Source organism: Numida meleagris, chromosome 17 (genome assembly GCF_002078875.1).
Source record: "Numida meleagris isolate 19003 breed g44 Domestic line chromosome 17, NumMel1.0, whole genome shotgun sequence".
Taxonomy (NCBI): Eukaryota; Metazoa; Chordata; class Aves; order Galliformes; family Numididae; genus Numida; species Numida meleagris.
Window position 1 is genome coordinate 10,191,713 of NC_034425.1, and position 22,750 is coordinate 10,214,462.

General features: G+C 56.4%; 2 protein-coding genes across 5 annotated transcripts; both read right to left on the minus strand.

Moving 5' to 3' along the window:
- Window positions 4,758-14,733, minus strand: FDXR (ferredoxin reductase). Of its 4 annotated transcripts, none has more exons than XM_021414966.1 (12): window positions 14,679-14,733; window positions 14,194-14,291; window positions 12,587-12,682; window positions 11,073-11,195; window positions 10,837-10,950; window positions 10,411-10,512; window positions 9,244-9,351; window positions 8,936-9,020; window positions 8,108-8,307; window positions 7,616-7,787; window positions 6,970-7,143; window positions 4,758-6,271 (listed from the first exon to the last, which is right to left on the minus strand). In XM_021414966.1, the coding sequence occupies exons 1-12, from the start codon at window positions 14,716-14,718 to the stop codon at window positions 6,141-6,143; spliced, it is 1,443 nt and encodes a 480-aa protein (XP_021270641.1). In that variant the 5' UTR covers window positions 14,719-14,733; the 3' UTR covers window positions 4,758-6,140. The 4 variants fall into 4 exon arrangements, with proteins under 4 accessions (XP_021270641.1, XP_021270640.1, XP_021270637.1 ...); XM_021414965.1 differs by lacking the exon at window positions 14,679-14,733 and adding an exon at window positions 14,612-14,673; XM_021414962.1 differs by lacking the exon at window positions 14,679-14,733 and adding an exon at window positions 14,371-14,605.
- On the minus strand, window positions 15,796-22,539 carry FADS6 (fatty acid desaturase 6). The gene is made up of 6 exons (XM_021414961.1): window positions 19,946-22,539; window positions 18,971-19,137; window positions 18,297-18,477; window positions 17,443-17,630; window positions 16,880-17,059; window positions 15,796-16,311 (listed from the first exon to the last, which is right to left on the minus strand). The coding sequence occupies exons 1-6, from the start codon at window positions 20,757-20,759 to the stop codon at window positions 16,162-16,164; spliced, it is 1,680 nt and encodes a 559-aa protein (XP_021270636.1). The 5' UTR covers window positions 20,760-22,539; the 3' UTR covers window positions 15,796-16,161.

Consider the following 22,750-nt stretch of genomic DNA (forward strand, 5'->3'; position numbering starts at 1 on the left):
GGGGGGCAGGAAAAGGAGGGGTTGGCAGAAGGACGAGACATATGTCCTCCCGGCCCCTGCCCTCTGCCGAGCCGCAACTTCGCCGCTTGGCTGCAGTGCCCCCTCCAAATTCGTGCTCCGGGCGTGGGGAGCCCACGGAGCAAAGCTCCCCCCCACAAAAAAAAAAACAACCCTGCAAAGTGGCACAGCCCACGGCAAGCACCCCTTCCTCTCCCCGGACATTGCCCCCCTGCAGCCCACCCTCAGGAACGACCAGAGATCTTACCCACATCCCCCCCCCAATCACGTACACCCCAAATACCTTCTAGCCCTTTGCTAGCTTAACCGCGGGGGCCCGTCCTGCTGCCCATTGCTGGTGCCCCCCAGGCAGCATGGAGCAGCCCCGGGCCCCCATCCGCTGCAGGGGGGGCACAGGGAGCACAGCCTCCGCCGGCAGCAGCCTCCAGCTGTCACCAGGGCCCGTATTAAGGCATCAGCTGATCCCCAGCACTGCTCGGGGGGGGGAGCAGGGGGAGCCCCGGCAGAAGCAGGGGGAGAAGGGCAGAGCCCCAGGGGGTCCCACTGCCCTTAGATTGGGCGCTGGGCTTCCCTTGGCCCCCAGACAGCACCAGCTGCCTGCAGCACCCGTGGCACCTGTGGGGGTGGCGGTGCCCAGCCCAGGGACGCGGCCACCCCCAAGTGAGACACCCGTGGCTGCCACCCCCCCACGCCGTCACCGCAGCCACTTGCAGCAGCGTCGTGTCCCCATGCCACCACACGCTCCACCGGCACCAAATGCAGCCCTGCGCCCATCCCCGTGTCTCCCCTGGAAAGGTCGCTGGCAGAGAGGTTTTAGCCTACACCAGCCCTGCTGCTCACAGGGAGCATGGGACCTCTGCGTGCCTTTCCCCAAGGCCAGGGGCCCTAGGGTTTGCAAGCGACGCCAAAACAAATGGAAATTGTATTTTCCTCTTGGCCTTAGCTTTAACCCATTTAAGAGCAGCAGCCTGGCTGTCTCCGGGACAGCCCGCCCACAGCTCCAAGGCGTGAGGATTCTGCAGGGTTCAGGGTGTGAGCAGCCCCCCACTCGGTTTGGGTGCGATGCCACGCTCCTGCCCCAGGAAAAAGAGAGGGGAGGGTGAGCAGCGGGGCGCTGCCTCCAGTCCTCTGCCCAGGAACAGGCAAGTGTCACGCTTGGTTTCAGTGCTGCAAAGGAGAAAGGGCACCTGGCTGCAGTTAACCCCTGCACCAAGGGCTGGATTGGGCCTTGCTGGAGAGCTGGTCCTCGTCCCAGGAACCAGCCCCACCCCATCTCCATCCCATCTCTGTCCCACGGGTCATTTTCTCTCTGTGGGCTCAGGCACCCACCTGGGCATGGTGAACAGCTGGGTACAGCTGGAGGGTCCCTGCAGCAGGGATGGGCCTGGCGGTGCCACACGTGCCAGCCCGACAGCTGCATTTTCTCTCCTCTGAAGGTATTGAAATAAAATAAACATTTTTTCTGTTAAAAAAACAGAATTTCTGCACCCAACCTGCTGCCGCGGTCGTGCCCTGAGGTTCTGTAGCAGCCCCAGCATACAGCACTGTCTCACAGTCACCAAAACCACCTTATTTCAGCACGTGAATAACACTAATCCTTTTTACATTCCCCCTCCAGAAAAGCGCCCCGGCGATTATAAAGGTCAGGGTGGAACAAAAGCACCGACTGCACCCGGGAGGGAGCGCGCAGCCCTGCCGGGCACGGGCTGACATTTCCTCCCAAGAGAAAACCTCCCATTTCCCCACATGGCACCGTCCAACCTGGGCGTGCCGTGCTCCCCTCTCTTTTTGCTCACATTTCTGGGCTGGATGGGCACAAAGCTGCCCGCCCCTCTCTTCTCCTTCCTCTCCCTCACCGCTGTGCATTACCCCAGCAGGTCCCCAGCCCGCAGCACCCCCTCTCCCCGTTACCTTCCCTCAGTGCCTGCTCTGCAGGAGGCTCTGCCTGCAGCTCGGTGCCCGCAGCGCGCGCTGACAGCTCCTGGTGCGCAGCCACATCCTGCAGGGAGGGCCCGCGGTGGCCGAGTGCGGGCGGCAGGAAGGCAGGAAGGCTGGGCCGCTCTGGGAGGACGATGCTGTTCCAGCTCTGCACTAACGCTGCTCCTTGAGCCCCACAGCAACCCCAGCAGCACAGCCACGGGTCCCTCTGCTGAGCCCCATTTAACATCGCGTCGTCACCTGAGCCCTGCGAGTGGCACGTGGGATGGATGCTGGGGTTTGGCCCCAGCTCTGTCCCCGTCCTGCTCCTGCTGGCCTCCCCCAGAAGTGTGGCCAAAGTAACTTGGTCTGAGCCCCCCCATTGCTGAAACTGGGAACCGACCTCATCCTTTAATCCCAGGGCTCATTTAACAAAGGAATGTGGGTGAAGAGCACCTTCATGGGATCGCTGCTGTATCCCTTAAAGGCATTTGGGGCTTCAGTACCCACACCGAGCTGCCTGCTGCCCTGATCCTGGCCACCACAAACAGAACGGAGACAGAAAGTGAAGCAGGGCCAGCAGAGGTGGGAGCAGGGTCGCGAAGATGGGGCTGTGCACGTACCATGGCCCCACTCCACTGCCACGCATCGTTCCCGCTCAGTAATTAAGGGAGCTGAAATAAACAGGGAGAGCTCTGTCACCGCAGGGATAATTCCTCCTTGCAGGTGGCGGCTGCCCCAGAGGCTGGAAGTGGAAATTTCCCAGGAAGGGAGGAAATCACTCATTCCTGGGGCGTAACCAGCCCTTGTCCTCCAACAACTGCCTCACTTGTCACCAAGTAGCGCCTTGGGGCAGCTGCTGCACCCTTCCCAGAGATGTAAGGATAGAGCTCATGGTCTCTGCTCCCCTACCAGCCCCAGGAAAGCTCGCAGCACTGATTCCTGAAGGGATGAGCCCCAAGTGGAGGAATCCTCCCACTCTGTGCAGGTGCCCCGTGCAGCTATGGGAACACTGCAGTGTGACAGCCCCAGTGGTGACAATGGCGTAGGTGCATTGTAGTGGCACGGTGCCTGCGGGGCATCTCATCTCCTTTCTGGCTTCGGGCTCCCAGAAAACTTACGGGAGTGCAGAGCACTGGAAACATTGAGCCTTTAAGGGCAGGAGGGGAAATCCAGGCGCTCTGAGGGCTCTGGGGCCAAGGACGCGCGTGGGGTCCCCTTGGAGAAGGGCTGCAGTGGTGTCGAGAGGAACCCGGGCCCTCAGTGCAGGGGGACGGGAAGCTGGGAAGCCCAGCAACGGGTACCTCGACCCCGCTCCCCCCTGGGGACAGCACTGGGAAGAGGAGCAGCCCCTCCCCGCGGCTCAGAACGCCGGTGGAGCTGCGCCTGGCCAAAGCGCTGAGGTCAGCGCAGCGGAGCCATCTGTTCCCCGCCAGCAGACGTGCCCGGCCCAGTGCGGCAGCTCGGCGGCTCTGCGGCGCGGGGCTGGGGAGGCGCGGGCCGGGCCCCCGGGGCGAGGCTCATCCATTCTCCACGCTGCGGAGAGGCTTTTTCCCAACATCTTCCTGGGGGCGTGAGCTGGTTTCTAAGCGGCCGCTCACCTCCCCGCTGCCTCCAGCTGGTTTGTCTCTTACGCTGGACTAGATTACCTGCGTTCTGCGTGCTCTAAATGCTCATTTTAGAAAACCAGCTTCAGCAAGCAGCCCCTTAGCAAAGCCAGCGAGATCCTCCGAGCTCGTCCCAGGTGTAACTTCAGCTTTCCAGGCCTCCTGCCAGCAGCAGACAGGTGTCACTCACAGCGTCGCCTTCCCGGCTCCTTCCCCGCTGCAGAAATGGCTCCGGAGCCGCTCCCGCTCCTCCTCCTCCTCCCCCCCTGCTCGGGACGATGATGGGGCCACGAGCTGCCGCTGCTGGACAGAGCCCGGGCAGCGCGGGCGCGCAGCGCTGCGGGGACACGAGGCAGCAAGCACCCGCAGGCGGAATTCTGCTGAAAAGCAGCACCCGAAGGTGAACGGAACCCGGGAGCGACCCGAGCTGCCCGCAGCAGGAGGCAGCCGGCCCTGGGTGCCAGCCCCACCAGCCCCTCTCGGTCCCCGTCACCGGACCCCCAGCGCCACCTAACGACACGGCCACGGGACAGCGACCTTCCCGGGGAAGCCAGAGACGAGTCAGTCCCGGAGAGATGGATGGAGAGCCCCAGAGATGGGGATGCAGCGGGGCAGCCACCTGGGGTACGGGCGGGCGGGCAGCAGGGACAGGGGGAGCTGAAAGCATCGAATTAGGATTTACACCATCGTCGCGATCCTTCCTCCAACCATCAGATTCCATCCGTGCCCTTGCTGACCTTGATTGTCCCACGGCTGTCAGCAGCCCAGCACTAACCCCAGGGTCTTGGCCAACTTCTGCATTCAGGAAGGACATCGGGTCCAGCAAAGGAAGAGGCGCCCTTTAATCTGTCATCACAGCTCAAAACCTGTCCCACAGCATCACCTGCTTGGGAGCAGCTACTTGCCGTGCTCAGAGCAAGCACCACGACCTGCACCACAGCTACAGAAGCAGCTTGACATCAACATTCACAGCAGTGTGGAAGAAAGCTCTGCAGAAGAGCCAGCCCCCAGCTTCCCCATACCTTCAAGGCAGCCACAACGGCCCCTCCACCAGCACGTTTCTGGCTCTGCACGCAGCCCCTCACCCCCACTCCCCCAATTCCAAAGCGCCTGTTTGCTTCTGAACCCAGAGCTGATGTAATCTCCTGCTCGAGAGTTCAGCATTAGGATGGCATCAGCCCTGAGACGTAACAGGAGCCACATCACACAAGCAGATGTTCGACAAAAGCTTTATTGCTCGTTTGCGTACGAGCTCCCAGTACCACATTTCCTGCGTTTCTTAATGATCTTGCAAATGAGATTTAAATAGAAAAGGAAGGAAAAAAATATACGGAAAAAAGAGAGAAGCCACTGATCTTCCTTGCCTAGCCTGGAACCACAGACGGGAATGGGCACACAGCACCGGGGCAGGGGTAAATTCTCTACCCCAGGCAGGAATGTCGCAGCTAAGCATGGAACTGAGACAGTCGCTGCCGGCTGCCCTGGCTTGATTTACCCCCTGCCTCCTCCCAGAGCCCGATTTGTTTCTAAAACAGCCACAAGCAACAGCCGTCCTCACTGCTTCTCCAGGTCAGAGCCAGGAGCAGCTCCAATCACGCAGAGGTGACCGCAGCGGGTCAGGGACAGCGTGGGTGGCAGCGGGGAGGGGGCCACGCTGGCCTGGCCCCTGCACCACGGATAAAGGAGATTACTGCCCGCAGCTTGTAAGCTGGCTTAAATCCTGACACCGTCACCACGGTCAATTTAGGCTAAGAGAAGCATTTAATAAGCTTCAAAACACACAGGCAAAAAAATCCCAACCAACAGCGAACAAAGTGAAAGGGAGCAAGGCGGTGCCGCATGATTCAGCTCCAGCAGGTACCTACAGACACAGGATCTCTTGCGATCCGAAACAAGGCAATCACATGCCTGCTACCCCATTTCACCCCACCAGCCAGAACCCAGGCTTTGTCAGGGTTTAATTGTGGAAGGCAGAATGCAAATTAATGCCCCTGCCTGTTTGTTTAGAGCTCGCAGCAGGCAGACAGCAAAGAGCCCAGCCCCTCCCTGCACAAGAGGAGCCGGCTGCCCCGGGACAAGCTGCAGCAGACACGCGCTCGGCTGGCTGCTCCTGAGAACAAGGCAGCCACAAAGGAGCCAGACCCAAGTGACAGGTCCAAACTGTCTTTCCTGGAAGGGTTTATTTTAAAACAATTATTCTTAAAAAAAAAAAAATAATCCCGCTCACACATGAATGACAAGGCAATGAAGTCATTAGGCTTGAGGCTTAAAAGGGAGGCAGTAAGACACAAGAAAGTTTCTCTGTGCTTCTTGCCATGGAGACAGCATCAGGCCAAGGCTCCTGCCAAGCACACATCTCCCCTCACCTGCTCTGGCCAATCTGACAATGCCAGAAGGACCAGGCAACACGAATCACCTCTAGGAGATGTGGGGCCAGCCCACAGCCTCAGCTGTTCTGAGTCACTCACTTGGGGAATGCAGAGTTCACTGTTACCAGAAGGTCCCAAGTGCCACGTTCATTCCCAGGTCAGGTACCGGCCCAGCGCTGCCCCAGGACAGTACTGGGCGGACCAGTGCCACATTCCCATCCCTGCAGCTTCAGTGACTGATCAGCTGCAGCATCTCCTGAGGATCCAGTATCTTCTCCCGGGGTTTGCCAGCAGCTTTTCCTCTTGCCACTTCGGCAGCATCTATCTTCTCCCAGTCCGAGAAGGAAACAGGACGGATCCCTGGGGTGATGGCGAGAGACAGGACCGAGAAGTCAACCAAGTGAAAACGAGTTCAGCCTCACCTCCCTGTTAGCAGGGACCTGAGGTGCAAGCAAACCATGCCCTTTTCCAACACCGCGTCAGACTTCAGCATCACACAGGAATAATAATTCCTAGCACCATGAGGAGAGAGATTGCAGGTTCCAGTCAAATCTGATTAGTCAGACCTTTGCGAGCCATAACAACAGTGAGCACAGCACCACCTTAGGGGACAAAACACTTACAAAACACTTCCAGTTCACTGTTAAACCTCAGACAGTTAAGAGGCAAACACACACTTTAATTGAATGCCTTTAAACACTGCAGCAGTAAATGACTCTCTTGGGCATTTTAATCTTTTCCCCAGTTTGCCAGGAAAATCATTCAAGAGCAATAACTCTCTGTCTACACCCCCGACAGTGACATTTTGCCCATGGTCCACGCTGCTTTTAATGGCCTTTCCCAGAAAGCGGTCATTAACCATAGCAATGACGCTGATTTTGAGGGAATCCAAGTCCTACTCTCCTTGCACTTTGGAGCAACAGAACAACAGCATGGCCCATTTCCCTAGCTGGTTCCCAAAGGTGGTATGTGGGACTCACTGCCCCAGGATATCCAGATCCAGGACCTGTCTGCATCATACTTCATGCTAGCTGCTACAAAGGCTGACACACACTCACCTCGACTACGCAGGATGCTACCCACAGCCCCAAAACCTTCTCTGGAGACGGACACGTCCAGCACACCCCCCTGAAGATCCTCCAGCACAGACTGGGCAGTGTCAAAGCTGTCGTTCATGGTGGTGATGATCACACCCACGGGTCCTCTCTTCACCCACCCGCTGCAGTACAGACCTGCATGGGCACACACAGCAGCCAGGCTCAGTCTGGCATGCAGCCACGGACACTCCTGGATGCAGATTCTTGCCCTGTCCCAGCTTTGGATGTCACATCAAGCTGCAGGCAGCAGCATAATCCACCCCTGCTTTGGGGACAGAGTCTAGTACTCTGACAGCGCTGTCATAGGAACCTGTGTACCTCCAGACTAGCACCATGCAGCCAAATGGGCTGTACTGCTTCAGTAACAAGACTCCAAGGCCTAATAAAACAAACAAAAAAAAACCATGCTCTTCAGAGCTGTTTGCTAAAAACTCCGTATCTCTAATGTTAGCTGGGACTGGGACAGGTCTTAAAGTCTGACAGAAGGAGCTGATTTTCTGTTCCGCTGCACAGCTGCCTCCGTGAGCAGAGCTTCCCACCTTAAAGCCCTGAACACAGCCGTGCTCCACACACACCCCATCCCATGGGTGTCTCTGCAGATACAGACCTGGAGCACCCTTCACTCTGCCCGAGCTGTTGGGGATAACACCATGTTGGGTGTCAAAGGGCACTGCTGGGTCCAGGGGCAGGCTCCGGTAGCCAATGCTGCTGAGCACCAGCCCACACTCCAGCTCCTCCATGTCTCCTGTAGGGACTGCTTTGGCAGAGTCACCTGAGCCCTGAGAGAGAAGAAGAGGCTGCTGACTATAACATAGTCACCAGATGAAGAGCACCAGATACTTTAGGTACCCTTAATCCCCAGGGTAACTGCTAAAGGCCTTCCTGCAGCAGCGTTGGGAAAGACCTCCCTTTAAAAACAGAATGGTTCTTAGTGGTAGAACCAGATTCCAAGGGAGCCGGCCACGAGCCTCTCCAATCAGTCAGAGGATGTGAAGTAATCTTATAGGTAACAGCTGCCAAGGACTGCAGGGATGTACTGCTCTATCCCCAGCCCTGCTAGGGGCAGTCTGGCACCCAGGAGGGCCCCTGCGAGCCGTACCTCCAAGCGAGTCAGGGCCATGCGGACGCCCCTCGCTCGCATCCCATCAGCGGTGGGCAGCACCTCCTGGGGGCTACGCTGGAACATCAAGCCCCACTGCCGGTAGCCTGCTGCCGGCGCCATCGCTGCCTTCTCCCTGGGCTTCTCCAGAGCTGTTTTGATCATCAGCTCAGTCAGTCGTTTCCTGGGCCTGGGGGCATCTAAGAAGAGAGAGAGAGACCTTCAGGTCAGAAAGGAATGTCAGCAAAGCCCCTCAGGACACGGCATAGCCACATCAAGGCAGTTTTCAGTGATGTGTGAATGTCCATTTGGAGTTTGTCATGCAGAAAGGAGTTCAGCACCTTTGAGATGACAAATAGGAAGTCAAAGTACCCAGGAGACCTCCTGAGGCTTGAGGCCAGTGGGATGCACAAATCAAAGCTTGCAATTTTGCTGTCCTGCCAGTGCTCAGAGGCAGCAGCCTGTGGAGAAGAGCAAGTCTCTGGACATCCTTGAGCTCAGCTCTAACTCCGCAGGAAGCTTTTAAATCAACAGCCTTGAGACCTCTACTGCAAGGCTCTCTTGGCCATCCCAAACCTCCTGCCTTCATCACTTAGACAGCAATTATATTCCAAGAAACAATGCTGCTGTGGAAACAGAGAGACAGTCTGCTCTCTCCTGTTTGTGGCCTTCTATCACTCTGAGAACAACCCACACCACTTGTCTTCCACATGCCATGCACAGGATAAGAGTTTCTCTGATGTACGTTCTGAGCATCTCCAGAACACTCTTGCATGCTTGTCTGTTGAGGTGAGCTCTGTCTGGAGGAACATGACACACTTTCCTCACCTTTAACAGCATTTTCGAGGCCTGTGAAGTCAGCAGGGTTCAGGACAGGTTGGGTACCAGGCAGATTTATCATCTCCCGCAGCTCCTGGGAATTGCAGGCAGGGAGATGTTACCTCCAGTGCAGAGATGCCATCCAAAAGCCCCAGGCAATTCTGGACTGGGAGGCAGAAAACGGCTGCAGGAATTAGGACACCCAGTTTCACACATCCATTGACAGACTGTCTCTTCCCACTGGACAAGGGCAGCACAGGGTCCAATTCTGAGAAAAATGTTGCCCATCAGCACCCTCTCAAGAGAGCAAGCCTTACCTTGATAGTGAAAGCAACTTGAAGAGGTCCCCTTCTCCCAGCCAGCCACACGCGCTTCACCTTGCTGCAGGCTAGAGCTGACAAGGAGCAGTCAGTGATGTCTGTCTTCTGCAAGACAAAGACACATGACAGGAAAGTGGGATGAGGTCAGATCCGGAGGGAGCAGGAGGAAGGCACAGCCTCTGAAGGTGAGAAATCAGCAGAAAAGCAGGCTGTACATGCAGAGCCTGGGCAAGGATGGAAAACAAGTCATCCACCTTTGCACAAAGCTACTTGCACAGCTAGTCCCTCATCACTGAATGTACTTTCTGAGGCTAGACCATGTGAGAGGTAATGAGCCAACACTTCATGAGATTGCCCCAGGCCATTCACCACATGCAGGTTAACCACGGGTCTGAAAGAGCACAGCCTTCCAGTGATCTTTATTTTGGGGTGCTTGTAGATGCTGTTGGGTCATTTCCCATTTCAGGATATACAGGCACCTAGGTGAAACCCACTAGAATACACTGCTTAAATCAATGCCTGCCTGACCCAGGCAGCTCCAAGCACAAACACAAAGAACTACCAGTGGTTGCCAGAGCCTCCAATTTTTTTTATTTTTTTAAATTTAGACATTAATACAGGAAGTTGTTGCACACCTGTAACCAACCTCATGGCAGCTCTCCAGGAGGAAGAGCCCTTGCTGCTAACATCTGGGGTAGCAGCTGTGCAGAGCAGCCAGAGTACACCAGCTGCCTGGAGGGGAACACAGCAGCAGGAGGAGAGGTCCACTAACTTGGACTGGCACACAGCAACCAGTGTGTCCAGTGCTGCCATCAGGAGTCAGGCTGCTGTCCACAGCTACAGAAGGAAAAAAAAAACAAACAGAAGCCTCTGGTTTGGTGGCAGAAAAGAGCGAGCTGCTCCTCCTTTAATTCTTGTAGGAAATAAAGCTCAACTTTTTAGGTACCAGAATGGCTCCATACTTTTGTTCATGCCCTGTGGGTTGTGGGGCAACAGCCTTCTCTGGTGAAAGAGCCCAAAGACAAAGAGGGCCCAGAAAGAATATCCTCAGCAGAAACAGATCTCTCTCTCCTAAGAGTTGGCTGAAATCAGAGAAAACCAGCACCCACCCAGCAGAGAGGAACTCTAGGTCACCCTCTGCCTCCATAGCACCCCAAGACTCACCCTGAGGAAATCCAGCGGGGAAAGGAGGATGCGGGCGATATCCAGAGCCACATTGCCATGGCCCAGGATCAGTGCTGTTTCACAGCTTAGGTCAGGCTTCAGCTGCAGGGAGCAAAAGGCCCTTCCATGAGCAAATTCATCAGGCCCCTATGACATCCATGCCCCTGGGCCCACACCTACCACCCAAATTCCTTTCTGTGGGTTCCCATCTGGCCTGGCCAAAATACACTGCCAACCTACACAGCCAGCTAATCTGCTCTCATCGATGCATAAATTGTTCACATTTCTACCATCTAAGAAGGATTTAACGTGGTTCCTGCTAATCTTTTCCAATTGCAGGCCTTTCAGGATTTAATCTGGAGGTGGATGTCAGCATTCAGATACAGCATGGGAAGGAAAGGCAGGGAAACAAACTATTGTACTCACATCCCGGTTCTCAGGCAGTCCATTGTACCAGCCCACAAAGGCTCGAGCTGAGTAAACCCCCGAGAGGTTCTCCCCTGGGATCCCTAGGACCCGGTTGTCTTCAGCACCATAACTCTAGGAACAAGCAGACACAGTCAGAAAAGCTGTCACATGCAGGGTTTGATATCAAAACACAAGTGTCCTCTTCTGGGGACTGTTGCTGCTAGGATACTCCACGGCTGCCCACCCTCACTCACCAGCACCACGGCGTGGTACGCCTGCTGCAGCTCTCCCACCGTGACGTCCCTGCCCACGGTGACATTTCCATAGTAGGCGCAGCGATCTGAACGTGCAGTGTGTGTGAACGTGTTGATCACATTCTGCCGAGATCAAACAAGATCAAACAAGCAACATTATGTTCAGACCAGAGCTGGTCCAAGGTCCACCCTGACAGGAGGTGCCCATCCCCACTCCCCTCAGCCTTGAAATGTTTCTCCCTGTCTTTGATTTGGTTATTCTGAGACTCTTATCTATCAGCACTCACAGATAACTAACTCACTATGAGATAAACATAGCGGGGACTTGGCACAGTTTCCACCACCCCTTCTGGAAACAAAGTTCCATGTTTTGCACCCACCTGGAGGAGATGGGACCATTTTAATACATTCAGCCCCTCTGAGTAAAGCCTGGTGTAGGAGAACACCCCTTCCCAAGGTGAGGCTTGCAAGCGAGCCATCAAACAGCCCCTTCCAGCCAGGGTGCTGCCTGCCAGACCCCGCCGCTTGTTTCAAGCCTTCCTGAAAGCCACTACACCAAGAGAGGATGCAGGAGAGGACAGCACTCCAGGTCTTTTCTTCTGAGTGCCTGAGGCTGTTCAGCAGAACCACTGCTTTCCCTACAGGTACAACCAGACAGGTAGAGTGGAATGGAATTTACCCCAAACCCATGTACATCCTTTATATCCATACTTCCTGTTTTCCAGATCAAAAAGATACAGGCATTTTGGTGTGACAATCTCCTGAGATTAAATGGGGTAACCATCACAAGATGTTGCTGCATCTGGATCTCCCGTGTCCTCCCACCGCAACCACCTCCATCTCAGATGCAGCAGCCATCTCTGTACAATTCTCACTTACTGCAAAGCAAAGGAAAATGACTGATTTAAAAGAGCTCCTTGATTTAAATTCTCTTTGCTCAGGTGTGCACCTACAGCCCAGTTCCATCACCCCAACAGCAGATCCATGTTTTTCCAATCACTGAAACTGGGTACAGTCTGAGCACAGACAACAACTGCACTCCCAGGGTAGGGCAGAGCACAAGAGGAGCAGTCAGTGATGGTGCTGCAGCACTGCGGGAGTGAAGGCAATATCCATCAGCATGAATGCAGTGCTCCAGGTGAGGCCTCACCAGCACGGAGCAGAGGGGCAAGATCACCTCCCTGCCCTACAGGCCATGCTTCTTTTGACGCAGACCAGTGCTCCTTGTTCTTATTCTAGGCCAGTCTGAACAGTGTAGAGAGTCAATCTCAGAGCAGCACTTACCATCACACAGACTCTGTGTTTCTGGTCATGTGTTCAGAGCCCCAAAGCCAGATGTTCCCTATCTCCAGGCCACAGCCTCAGAATGGGCAAGGAGATTAAGGCTTTGAAGACACTGAAGCACTACTCCAGTGCAACAGCCCCTGATCCAAGCGAGCCATGAGGCCAACTGCCTGGCCTGCACGCACTACCACGTTCAAACGCGCGTGCAAGGGAAGGAAGTCAGCACTGACCTTCACTTCAGGGTGATCTGGTGCCACACCAAAACGGACAAGCCCAAACGGAACAGGCAGCTTCTCATAGATGTCCACTTGTGCCAGGTCATGGTGCTAAAGGACAGTAAAGGTTAAGTAACGAGGACAGAAGAGCCTCAGGAAGCCCAGCAGCTAAGGAGGGATGCACTCTGCTTGCCCACTGCTGGGTGAAATGCAGGGCAAGAGAGAGCGCTGCACAAAAATCCTGTAGTCAGAAACTGGTGAAGAGAAGGGAAGACATTCTGTTCCAGACTCTTCAAAGTTCCTTTACACACAAGCCATTACCTTATCCTGCCAGCTCCGACTGCAAGATGCAGCAGAGAATGTAAAGCCAACAACAGTACCTTTGAGGGGCTCTCTCCTCACTCCCATCTCACAGCCCTGCTTCTGTGCTGACTTCGTGGCTGTCTGCTGGGCAGGAGGCACCAAACACAGCCCCCTTGGTGCTGGTGAACACACCAGGCTGACACGTACCAAGAGCCCGAGGGCACCCTGAGCTGAGTCACCTCCAGGTTCGGGCCAGAGCTTTACACAGATGTTTTGCTCTTAGGCTTTTGTTATCTTTTATTTTGAGTCAGCTTCATCCTGGAGATTAGGCAGCCCTGAAATGTGTCCCTGAGGCTTAGCAACAGTTATTTTCCAAAATATATCAGAGGCAGCACAGCAGTTTAATGATGGGGTTAAGCAGCTGCACCTCTCGTCAATACTAGCAGTTCAGCTCCGTGCTTCAGTCTCATTTCCCATCAGAGATTATCTCAAGCACTAACACCTACAGCTACAGGGCAGAGGATTACTCTTTTGCCCCACTTCAAGGGGAGAAGGAGTCAGGAAGGTAGGGGACGTCATCTGTGTTGGTGAGCAACATCTCTAGACAAATCAGATCTCTACCAGTTATTTGATTCTAGAAGAGTCATAGAGCTGTAAAATCATTTGAGTTGGAAGAGACATTTAAAGGTCATCTAGTCCAACCCCAATGCAATGAGCAGGGACACCTACAGCTCGATCAGGTTGCTCAGAGCCCACTCCAGCCTGGCCTTGGGTGTCTTCAGGGACAGGGCATCCACCACATCTCTGAGCAGCCTGTGCCAGTGCTTCACTACCCCTGTTGTAAAAAACTCGTTCCTTACGTCCAACCTAGATCTCATCTCTTTTAGTTTGAAACCATTTCCCCTTCTCCTATCACAACAGACCCTGCTAAAGAGTCTGCCTCCTCTCTTATAGCCCCCCCTTTAAATACTGAAGGCCGCTCTCAATTGTCCCTGGAGCCTTCTCTTCTCCAGGCTGAACAGCCCCAGCTCTCTCAGCCTGTCCCCCCAGGGAGGCGTTTCATCCTTTGGCATCACTAGGTCACAACTCATAGCAATATGGCCAGGCTGCACTTTGGCCCAAATGATCCAGGGCAGTGCTGTCCAGCTCAGCCCTACAGTGAAAGGGCTACTTTCCCCCTACTCTGCGGGGCCAGGGCTGCTCCAAGCAGCATCAGACCCTGCTGGGGTAAGGACAGGCACCCACGGAACCGCTCCCCACATCCCCGGAGCACCCAGACCCCTCCCTCAGAGGGAAGGCCCCAGCCCAGGTCCTGCTACCTTCAGGATGTGCTGAGCCGTGTAGAACCCGGCGGGGCCGCTGCCCACCACGCAGATCCGAGGGGCCGGAGCACGCGAGGACAGCCAGCGCCGGAGACCTGGGGGGAGAAGAGGCAGAGCGGGTGACGCCGGCCGAGCCGCGGGCTCCCCGGCCCGCGCCCACCCCGCAGCACGCACCCACGCGGGCGGGGGCCGCCATCGCCTCGCTGGGGGCTGAGCGCAGCCCGCGGCCGCGTTCTCCCTCCCCATATACCCGAGGCGGAACCGCCCCGAGGCCGCCGCACCGCCCCGAGCCCGCGGCCTTGGCATTCTCGGAGCCGCCACCTCCTCGTCTCCGGGCCGCGCCGCCGGGCCCGCCCCCCCAGCCTCGCTCCCTCATGGTGACCCTCGGGGCACGTGGCACCCCGGACTCCCCCACCGCGCTCCCGGCCCCGCAGCCCGGGCTCCCCAGGTGCCCCGCCGCCCATCGGGCCGCACGCCCTCACCCGCCCCGCCGCTCCTCCAGCACGCGCCGCCCGGCCCCATCCCGCCTGCCACCGCCCCGCCTCCCCACCGACCAATCGCGAGGCGGTACTTAGCATAAGCCCGCCCCCTCGGCGCGGCGCCGTCAGCCAATGGAGGCGTGCGGCTGGCCGGAAGGGGCATAGAGAGGGAGGGAGGGAAAGGCGGGCTCGGCGCCGTTCTGGCCGGCTCTCTCTATGGGTAAAGCCTCCACGGTACCTTGGGCGGGGCGGGAAGCGGGTTCAGCGCATCCGCGCGGCTCCGGCTCTGAATGGCGTTTCTTTATTTATTTTCGAGAGTGATGAGCTGCAAAGGTGTCCAGGAGAAGGAGAGCTCAGAGACGGGTTTTTAAACCATCCTCCTGTGAAGTAAAATCGCACTACCAAACCCAGAGCGCACACAGCATCCCCGCACAGGATGCGGCAGCGCAGAGCAGCTCCCAGCCCACGAGGGGAGGGATGAATGCCATGAGGCATTTCATTTCCTTTGCATTCCCCAGCACAGGGCGGCAGGAGCCCCAGTGCCCAGCCCCTGATACCAAGCCCATTCACTGGGCCCAAAAGATGCTTACAGATTGTACAGCTGCCAAGGCACACAGAAAAGCACTAAAAGGGCTTTTTAAAAGCAATTAAGGCTGATTTCACAGCTAGAAGCTAGTTTTAATAAGGGTTGTAAAAGCCACATGCTTTCTCATCTTGGAAATGGGTTCCTGCTGCGGCAGGCAGCTGGCCCTGTGTTCCACTGCCCGCATCTTTTGCACGGTTGCACGGGGAACAGCAGCTTCCCACGGCTTCAGAGGGCATTCGTACTCCTCCCAGCATCATTGCCCCACGGCTGCTTCCAGCCCACAGGCCACGCTGGGGCTGCAATCCCACACAGCTACAGTAACAGCACCCGCAAAAAAGGGCAGAAAGCAGGGGTGCAGAGCACAGGGCCCAGGAAGCTCCTGCTTAAAAAAGCAGCAGATGAGCATCCCCAGCACTGCCCAAGCTGGAGAGCTGCCCCACAGCCCCTCCCCCCACAGACTCCCAGGTGGGATCCCCACATGAATTGATCCAATGACAAAAAGTAGAAATAAAAATCCACTTCAACACCTTGAGCTGAATTTTCTAAATCCTTGTTCCCAGAAGAAACGGATTCCCCCGTCCCAGTCAGGTAAAACACAGCAGCAGTGACACCCCGCTGTCCCCCAGCATTTTTCAACAGCTCCTGGGTAGCACATGGTGACACGTCCCCGCCACCTGCTCCTGCGCGGCAAGGACACAGCCAATGGGCTTTGCTTCGTTCTCCTCAAGCATGAAAGCAGAGTGGGTAGAATTGAACCCTGTCCATAAGCAGCTCCAGGGGGGGGGCAGGACCCTTGCTCAGTCCCTGCCTTGGCACTGCTCAGCTCGTCCCTGCACAGCACCTGCTGCTCAAAGTCAGGACACTGGGAGGAACGTTTCCTGCAGCGATTCGGCCCCCAGCTCACTGGATGCCCACCAGTTCTGTGATGGGTGGTGCGTGGACCATCAGCTCCTCGTACTTCTGCAGGAAGAGCTGGAGCCGGGAGGCATAGGTGTCCTCGTTGTAGGGCAGCCGCTTCTCCTTCAGGTACTGCGACACGATGGGTTTGATCTGTGGAGACAAAGGGACTTTGCATTTGCAGGCTGGGCCAGAGCATGCCCTGCCCAGAGGAGCCAGCTGCAACAGCTTTGCTGTGAAAATTGAGAGGAAGGTGGTATCCAATTGCAGCAATACAGGGAGTTCCCCTGGCACATGGCTTTGTAGAATTAGGATGGATTCCTTAACAAGGCTTTTAATGAGGGTTGGCCCCACGTGCTTCCATTTGTGCCTGCCATGTGATGGGGACAGGAAGAGCAAGAGGCCACTACTACCCACCCTAACGTGACATCAACTGCTCTAATGCAGCCTTCTCACAACAGCTTCATTCTCACCCATAAATGAGATTGAAAATAAGGTGTTAGGGGATGGAGATCCCTGCCTTTGAATCTCCTCCAGCCAAGGACAGCATCCTGAATTTTCAATGCATCCCTTGGGGCAACAAGGATGGGCACAACCCAAACTACTGGAACCTGTCACAGACCCCAGGTGAAATCATAACAACTTGCATGGTACTTGAGATGCATCCCACATGGAGAGGCAGGAGGACCCCTACACGACGCTGGGGCTGGGACTGGCTCACCTTGAGGCACATGTTGTCAGACAGGCTGGGGAAGAGGTGGTGCTCCACGTGGCAGCTGATGAGCGAGTGGCCGAAGCACCAGTCAAGCAGAGCATTGCGGGGCAGGTTGAGCACGCCCAGGCTCATCTGCTGAATGCGCTTGGGCTTCCGATCAGCCGCAAACATGGGGAGGCCGATGTGCTGCAGGAGAGGCACGCTAGGTCCAGCCCCCAAGGTCATTCCATCCTCCTATCCATGAGCCCAACACATGCAGATCCACCACCCTCGGGCCCTGTGTCCCCACAGAACCCCAAGCTGTTGTGCCAGCCTCCTCCCTCCAGCCCAGGAGCTGCATCTTCATTTGCATCTCCAAATGCAAACACACCAACACCCCAGCCCCATAGGCCAAAAAAGACGTCACCCAGCCCTTCCAGCTCCCCACCCTGGCTTTCCCCCTGCAGTGTTCCCATTACATCATCACAACGGAGATTACAGCCAGGGCTGCTCAACCTGAGCTGATGACAGCCTGCAAGGTCAGGCTCGATGCCCAGCACCACTGGGACCTCTTGGAGCTTCAATCCCACCTGGAATATGTTGACGTGGATGTAGGGGTGGGCCAGGAGAGAACGGGTGAGCAGCATGCAGAGCAGGGCGGACCATGGAGACTGAAAGCCCGAGACATGGCGCAGCAGACAGTAATGGCAGCACAGCCCCAGCGACATGAGGCAGACAGTGCGGAGAGCGGCCCTCATCTCCACGTTCCTCAGCAAGTCTGTGCCAGGAAGAGAAAGAAGAACTGGAATGTGGTGGTAGCCCATCCACTCTTCATCTCCCTTTCTCCCCCCAGCCTTAGTGACATGGCTTAGCAGGCGTGGGGGGGATAGATTGGGGTTGGACTTTGTGATCTCAGTGGTCTTTTCCAACCTTATGACCCTATGATAATGCTTATTTGGGGGGCTGGAGGTGTCCTCATGGCAGGACCCTGTCCCAGCATTAGGGCACGTGCTGGGACACCCAAGCTGTAAGATTTGGGTGCATGTTCATCTCTAGTGCGCAGTGACTGCCTCCACTTACAGCACTGCCCAAGGGGCAGTGCTCCAATAGCCTGTCAGTAGTTCCTGGGCTCTTCTCCCTCACTCATTTCTTGGCACTATTTCTTCCAGGTCACTGGTTTGTCTGCTTGTTGTGCCCCATCCCACCACCATGTACACATCCACCACCGCTGCGATGCTCCCACTGACCCACACACCCAAACCTGGCTATGGCCAAATACCCAAATTAAAGGAAAACAAATCTGGGGCACTTTAAGCTCATGAGGGCTTTTGTCAGAGCTTTCAATGCTTGTTTCCTTTGAACTCTGAAGCATTTCTGGGCATCAGCAGAATGGAGAGGTGTGAGTGAGCTCACCATGTCCAGCCTCCCATCCCAAGGCACACACCTAGCGCAACCAGGGGGGTTATGATGGGCACGGCGAGCGGCGCGATGAACATATAGATGTAGCGGTTCAGGAAAGGAAGCTTCCAGGTGCTGGAGTCCCCCAGGCCAATGACATTGGTGTAGCCATGGTGGAGCTTCACGTGGTTGTAGCTGGCCTGCTCGGCCGTGAATGCTGAGCAGAACTGGGTGGGAGAGAAAGGTCGAGAGGTAATGGCCTTAAGCTGCACCAGAGGAGGTTCAGGTCGGGTATTAGGAAAAATTTCTTCTCAGAGAAGTGATGCACCAGCACAGGCTGCTCAGGGAGGGGGGGAGCCCCCTGGAGGTGCTCAGCACCACAGAGATGTGGCACTGAGGGACATGGTCAGTGGGGGTGGTGGGGTGGGCTGAGTGGGGCTGGATGGCCTCAGAGGGCTTCGCCAATCTGTATGATTCTGTGATTCTGTAAAGGAGAGGTGATGTCAGCAGCCATTCATGAGGGTCAGGCACCCATGGGTGCTGCTCTGCATCCAGGGGAGATGCTCTGCACCCTGCAGGCTCCAAACAGGGTGGAAATGGGCTTTTAGAGCTCAGCACTGGAAAACATCCCCACCACTCACGCCCATCCATGGGTGATATTCCCAGTGCTCACTGGTGAGGTGCTGATGGGGCTTTTGGGGGCCATCAGATCACACTCACCTCAATGAAGAAGACAGCCCACACTTTGCCCCAGGCCTTGGACTTGGTCAGGGCGTTGTGGCTGGCCAGGTGGCTGCCCTTCACAGCCAGGGTGTGATATCCCACGCCAAGGATTAGGACACCCGCCAGGAAAGGGATGGCGTGGGCTGAACACAGGCACAGGAATCCTGCAGAAAAAGCCCGGGGCAGGGGCTCAGTCAGCACTCCTCAGCTCACAGCCACGACCGAGAGGTGTTGCAACACCAACACACACTGACTGCTGCCCTAAACTTGTTTCCCAGACATAATTACAGGTATTAAAACTGCCTGAGCCGGTCAGCATCCCTGCACAGTGCCCTTTGTGGCTGAGCTCCCAGCTGCCACGGCAGCAGGCATGGCTAGGGAGGAGCCCAGCTGTCCCCATCCTGGGGAGGGAACCTGCACACCCTGACTGCCCAGCTTCAGGTGCAAGCCAGAGGAACCCCAGGATGTGCTCAAGAGAGAAGAACTCCCTGAGAAAACCACGAGGCTCTATATGTTGTGGGACAGACTTGGTGGCAATTTTGTGCCTACACAGATTTACAGACTCATCTAGGACAGGATATTTCTGGGGACAAATACAGTTCTGTGATGATTTCAGCAGCCCCAGGTGTTCAAAAGCAGAATCAGCCCAGTGAGTCCAGCCCAGCACCCCCTGCACCCACCATTGCTCAGGGCATCCTCACCCAAATCCTGAGGGTTTCCCTGACCAGCTGCTGGGCACACACAACTCTGTGTGCCACCCTGTCCTACCCACCCCAGTTCCATTCTGTCACCCAGTGCGGGTTTCCAGCGGGGTCAGGGTGACCCAGCACAGGGCAAAGGTTTTATTGCAGTTTTGTTACAGCTTGACAGGCTGCTAACAGGCTTCTAACACAAACAAAGTCCCTTGCTCTCCGCATCACCAATGTGAAAGCAGCGAGGAGGCAGCGGGACCCCCATGCTGCGGGCTCTTACCTGCTGGCAGCGCTAGGAGGCTGCAGGTGAGGATGCAGATGTCCACGCCGTGCCTCTCCCACCAGCTGCTGCTCCGCACCACCCTCTGCACCTGCTCCGAGAGCTCGGCCATCAGCGCTTCCCCGCTCTCCGCCCGCTGCAGGGCCCCGCGCGCGTCTTCTCCGCGTCCAGAGGTCACATCTCCATCGCTCAGCTCTGGCCACAGCTCCTCATCCTCTGCCATCGCCCCCGCCCCGCTGACACCGGGAGCTGGCTCGTCCCTGTGCGGGGTGTCCCGCGTCCCCTGGCAGCCGGTGACGCCGCTGGGATGCTGTCCGCTCCGCCTCGCCGCACCGCTGTCCTCCAGGGGCATCTCCCCGCCGAGCGCGGCCGGCGCAGAGCGGTGACACGCAGCGCAGAGCCCGCAGCCCCCGGCGCCCCAGCGGTGGCCTCGTCCCTCCCGTGTCCCCCAGTCCCCAGCGCTGCCGCCGGGCTCCGCAGTTCCGGCCGAAGGACGGGGGAAGGACAAAGAGGGAAAAAATAGTAATGACGGTAATATAACCCTAAAGCCGAGGAGGGCGCGGAGGCGCAGCGCCGGCCCCGCACGCAGCTCTTCCCCGGCGCCGCGGAGCTGCGGGGAGGGAGGAGCGAGGCTCGACGGGGAGGAGGCTGCATACAGATGAGCACCCGCAGGAATCCGCCCGCTGCCCATTTCGGGGAGCGGCCGGGGACAGGGACGGGAATAAAGAGGAAAAGTGACCGAGAGGCACGAGGGGATGCTAAAAGGAAAAGAGCCGAAAGCCAGAAACAGCTCCAGAAAACCCAGGCAGAGCATCTGGGGCAGGGGATAGGGTTTCGTTTCCTCCGGAGCCCATCCCTGGGAGAGTATTCCTGGCAGGAAACCAGGGAACAGCGAGCTGCGGAGGAGGGAACGCACCTCACCGCTGCGCCTACTGCTGCGGCGCCGGCACCCACGGGGCCCTCCTCTTTTCTGTGCTGTTCACACGGGTTTTGTAAGAATTTCCTCTTTTCCATCACCGCATCCTGCTTTGTCACCAAGAAATCACAGGGACTGAACCTCCTGGGACATGTGCACAGACCCTTTGAACCCTGTGGAGGAGGGCTATCAACCATCACTTCCTCTCCGGGGCACTGGAATTCTTTTTTCTTGGTTCTTTCTCCTAACCAAAAGCTGCACCATCTCAACAAGAAGGCACTGATCCCCCCCAAGACCTCAGAGCGCTGCTGACATCTGCTTTGCTGCACCCAATGCTGGGGCACCACAGCCCCAAACTGTGACGGGCTCTGGGCTCGGCCGATCCCCGCAGCGACCTGCGCCTCACCCAGCATTGCACCACGTTCCCTGAGCCCCAGGGGATTTGCATCACACACTGGAATAATAAAAAATAAAAATAAAATCACACTTGCTGCAAAAGAGCAGAGCTGAGAGCACACTGCAGAGCTGCAAGATTTTCTCTTACAGCAGCTCACTTTTTGAAAATGAGTTTCCAGAGCCACTAAAAAAAACTCAGCATCAGGAGCCCCAGCAAACTGCAGTTCAGCGTTTCATTTTGGTACCGAGCTCCTTTCAACACCATCTCATTAGCAGGGGAAGCTCGGGGCCAAGCAACACCCGCAGGCGCTGCCCATCGCACCAATGTGGCGTTGGACATGGTGAGCATTGGGGAACCTCCTGGGCCTGTCCTGATCAATGCTCTCATCACTGGAGGAGCAGAGCACGGGTTTACCCCTCTCGCAGTGTCACCACCAGGGGACAGTGGCAGCACAGTGACCAGCTGCCACGAGAGTGCTAGAGGGCAAAGGTGAGCCGTGGTGCAGCTGACCACCGCACAACTGCAGGATGGGACAGGACGGATTCTACGGCGATGGCAGAGGAGGAGGTGGGGATCACCATCACATCCAGGAGCAACAAGAGGCAGCAGGCGAGGTCAGGCTATTTAAGGCAAGGATTTGGTGGGCACCAGCACTGACTGGCACCACTGAGATGGTGCTCCCCTGCTCAGGAGGGAGACGAGCAGCTCTCCTGAACAGCACAGCCCCCTTTGCTGCTCTCCCTTTCCCCCTTCCCAGGAGCCAGGACAGTGTCTGACCCCAGCAATGAGGGATTTCCAGTTAAGGACTTGGAGTTTGCAGCCCTAAATCTGCTTCCTTGCTGCCTTGTAAAGGTCTATTTTCAAAATGAACTTTTAAACCCTGATTTACATCTTGTTTTTCACTATGTACATCTAAACTACACAACCTTGTTGACCCCAGCAAGATTTTAGGGATAAAAGCAAAAGATAACATGCCTCTGTCCCCACCATGGAAACAAACACCTCCAATTTTGCAGGGAAAAAACCACAGCAAAGACTCCCAAATCCTCCAGCATGCAACAGGATGGCAGAGATCAGCATAATCCCTGGCTGCAGAGCAACGAGCTGCCAGCTGCCACTGACCTCACGCAGCACATCACCAGCACAGGGTCCCACAAGTACACGGGGAAGAGTCTTCTTCAGCCAAAGGCGGCATTCACAGCGCCAAAGCTTTGAGTGGGTGGCAAAAAAACCTGCACTTGCACCTGAGGGACAGAGATTTCACCTCTATACCACCTGCCCCTATCAGCTCAGCTTTTCTTGCAGTCCTTCCCTTTTTAACACCTGGCTTTGGATGGGGTTTCCTCCCTACTTTGAGGCTGAACACGTGGGCAATCAGCTTAATGAGGGATTAATTACCACCATCCCCGTCCCAACAGGCAGACACAACACACCATCATTTGTTGGGGGGAGGGGGGTGGGTCTGGGTCTTCAAGGAGCAGAGACTCGGGTT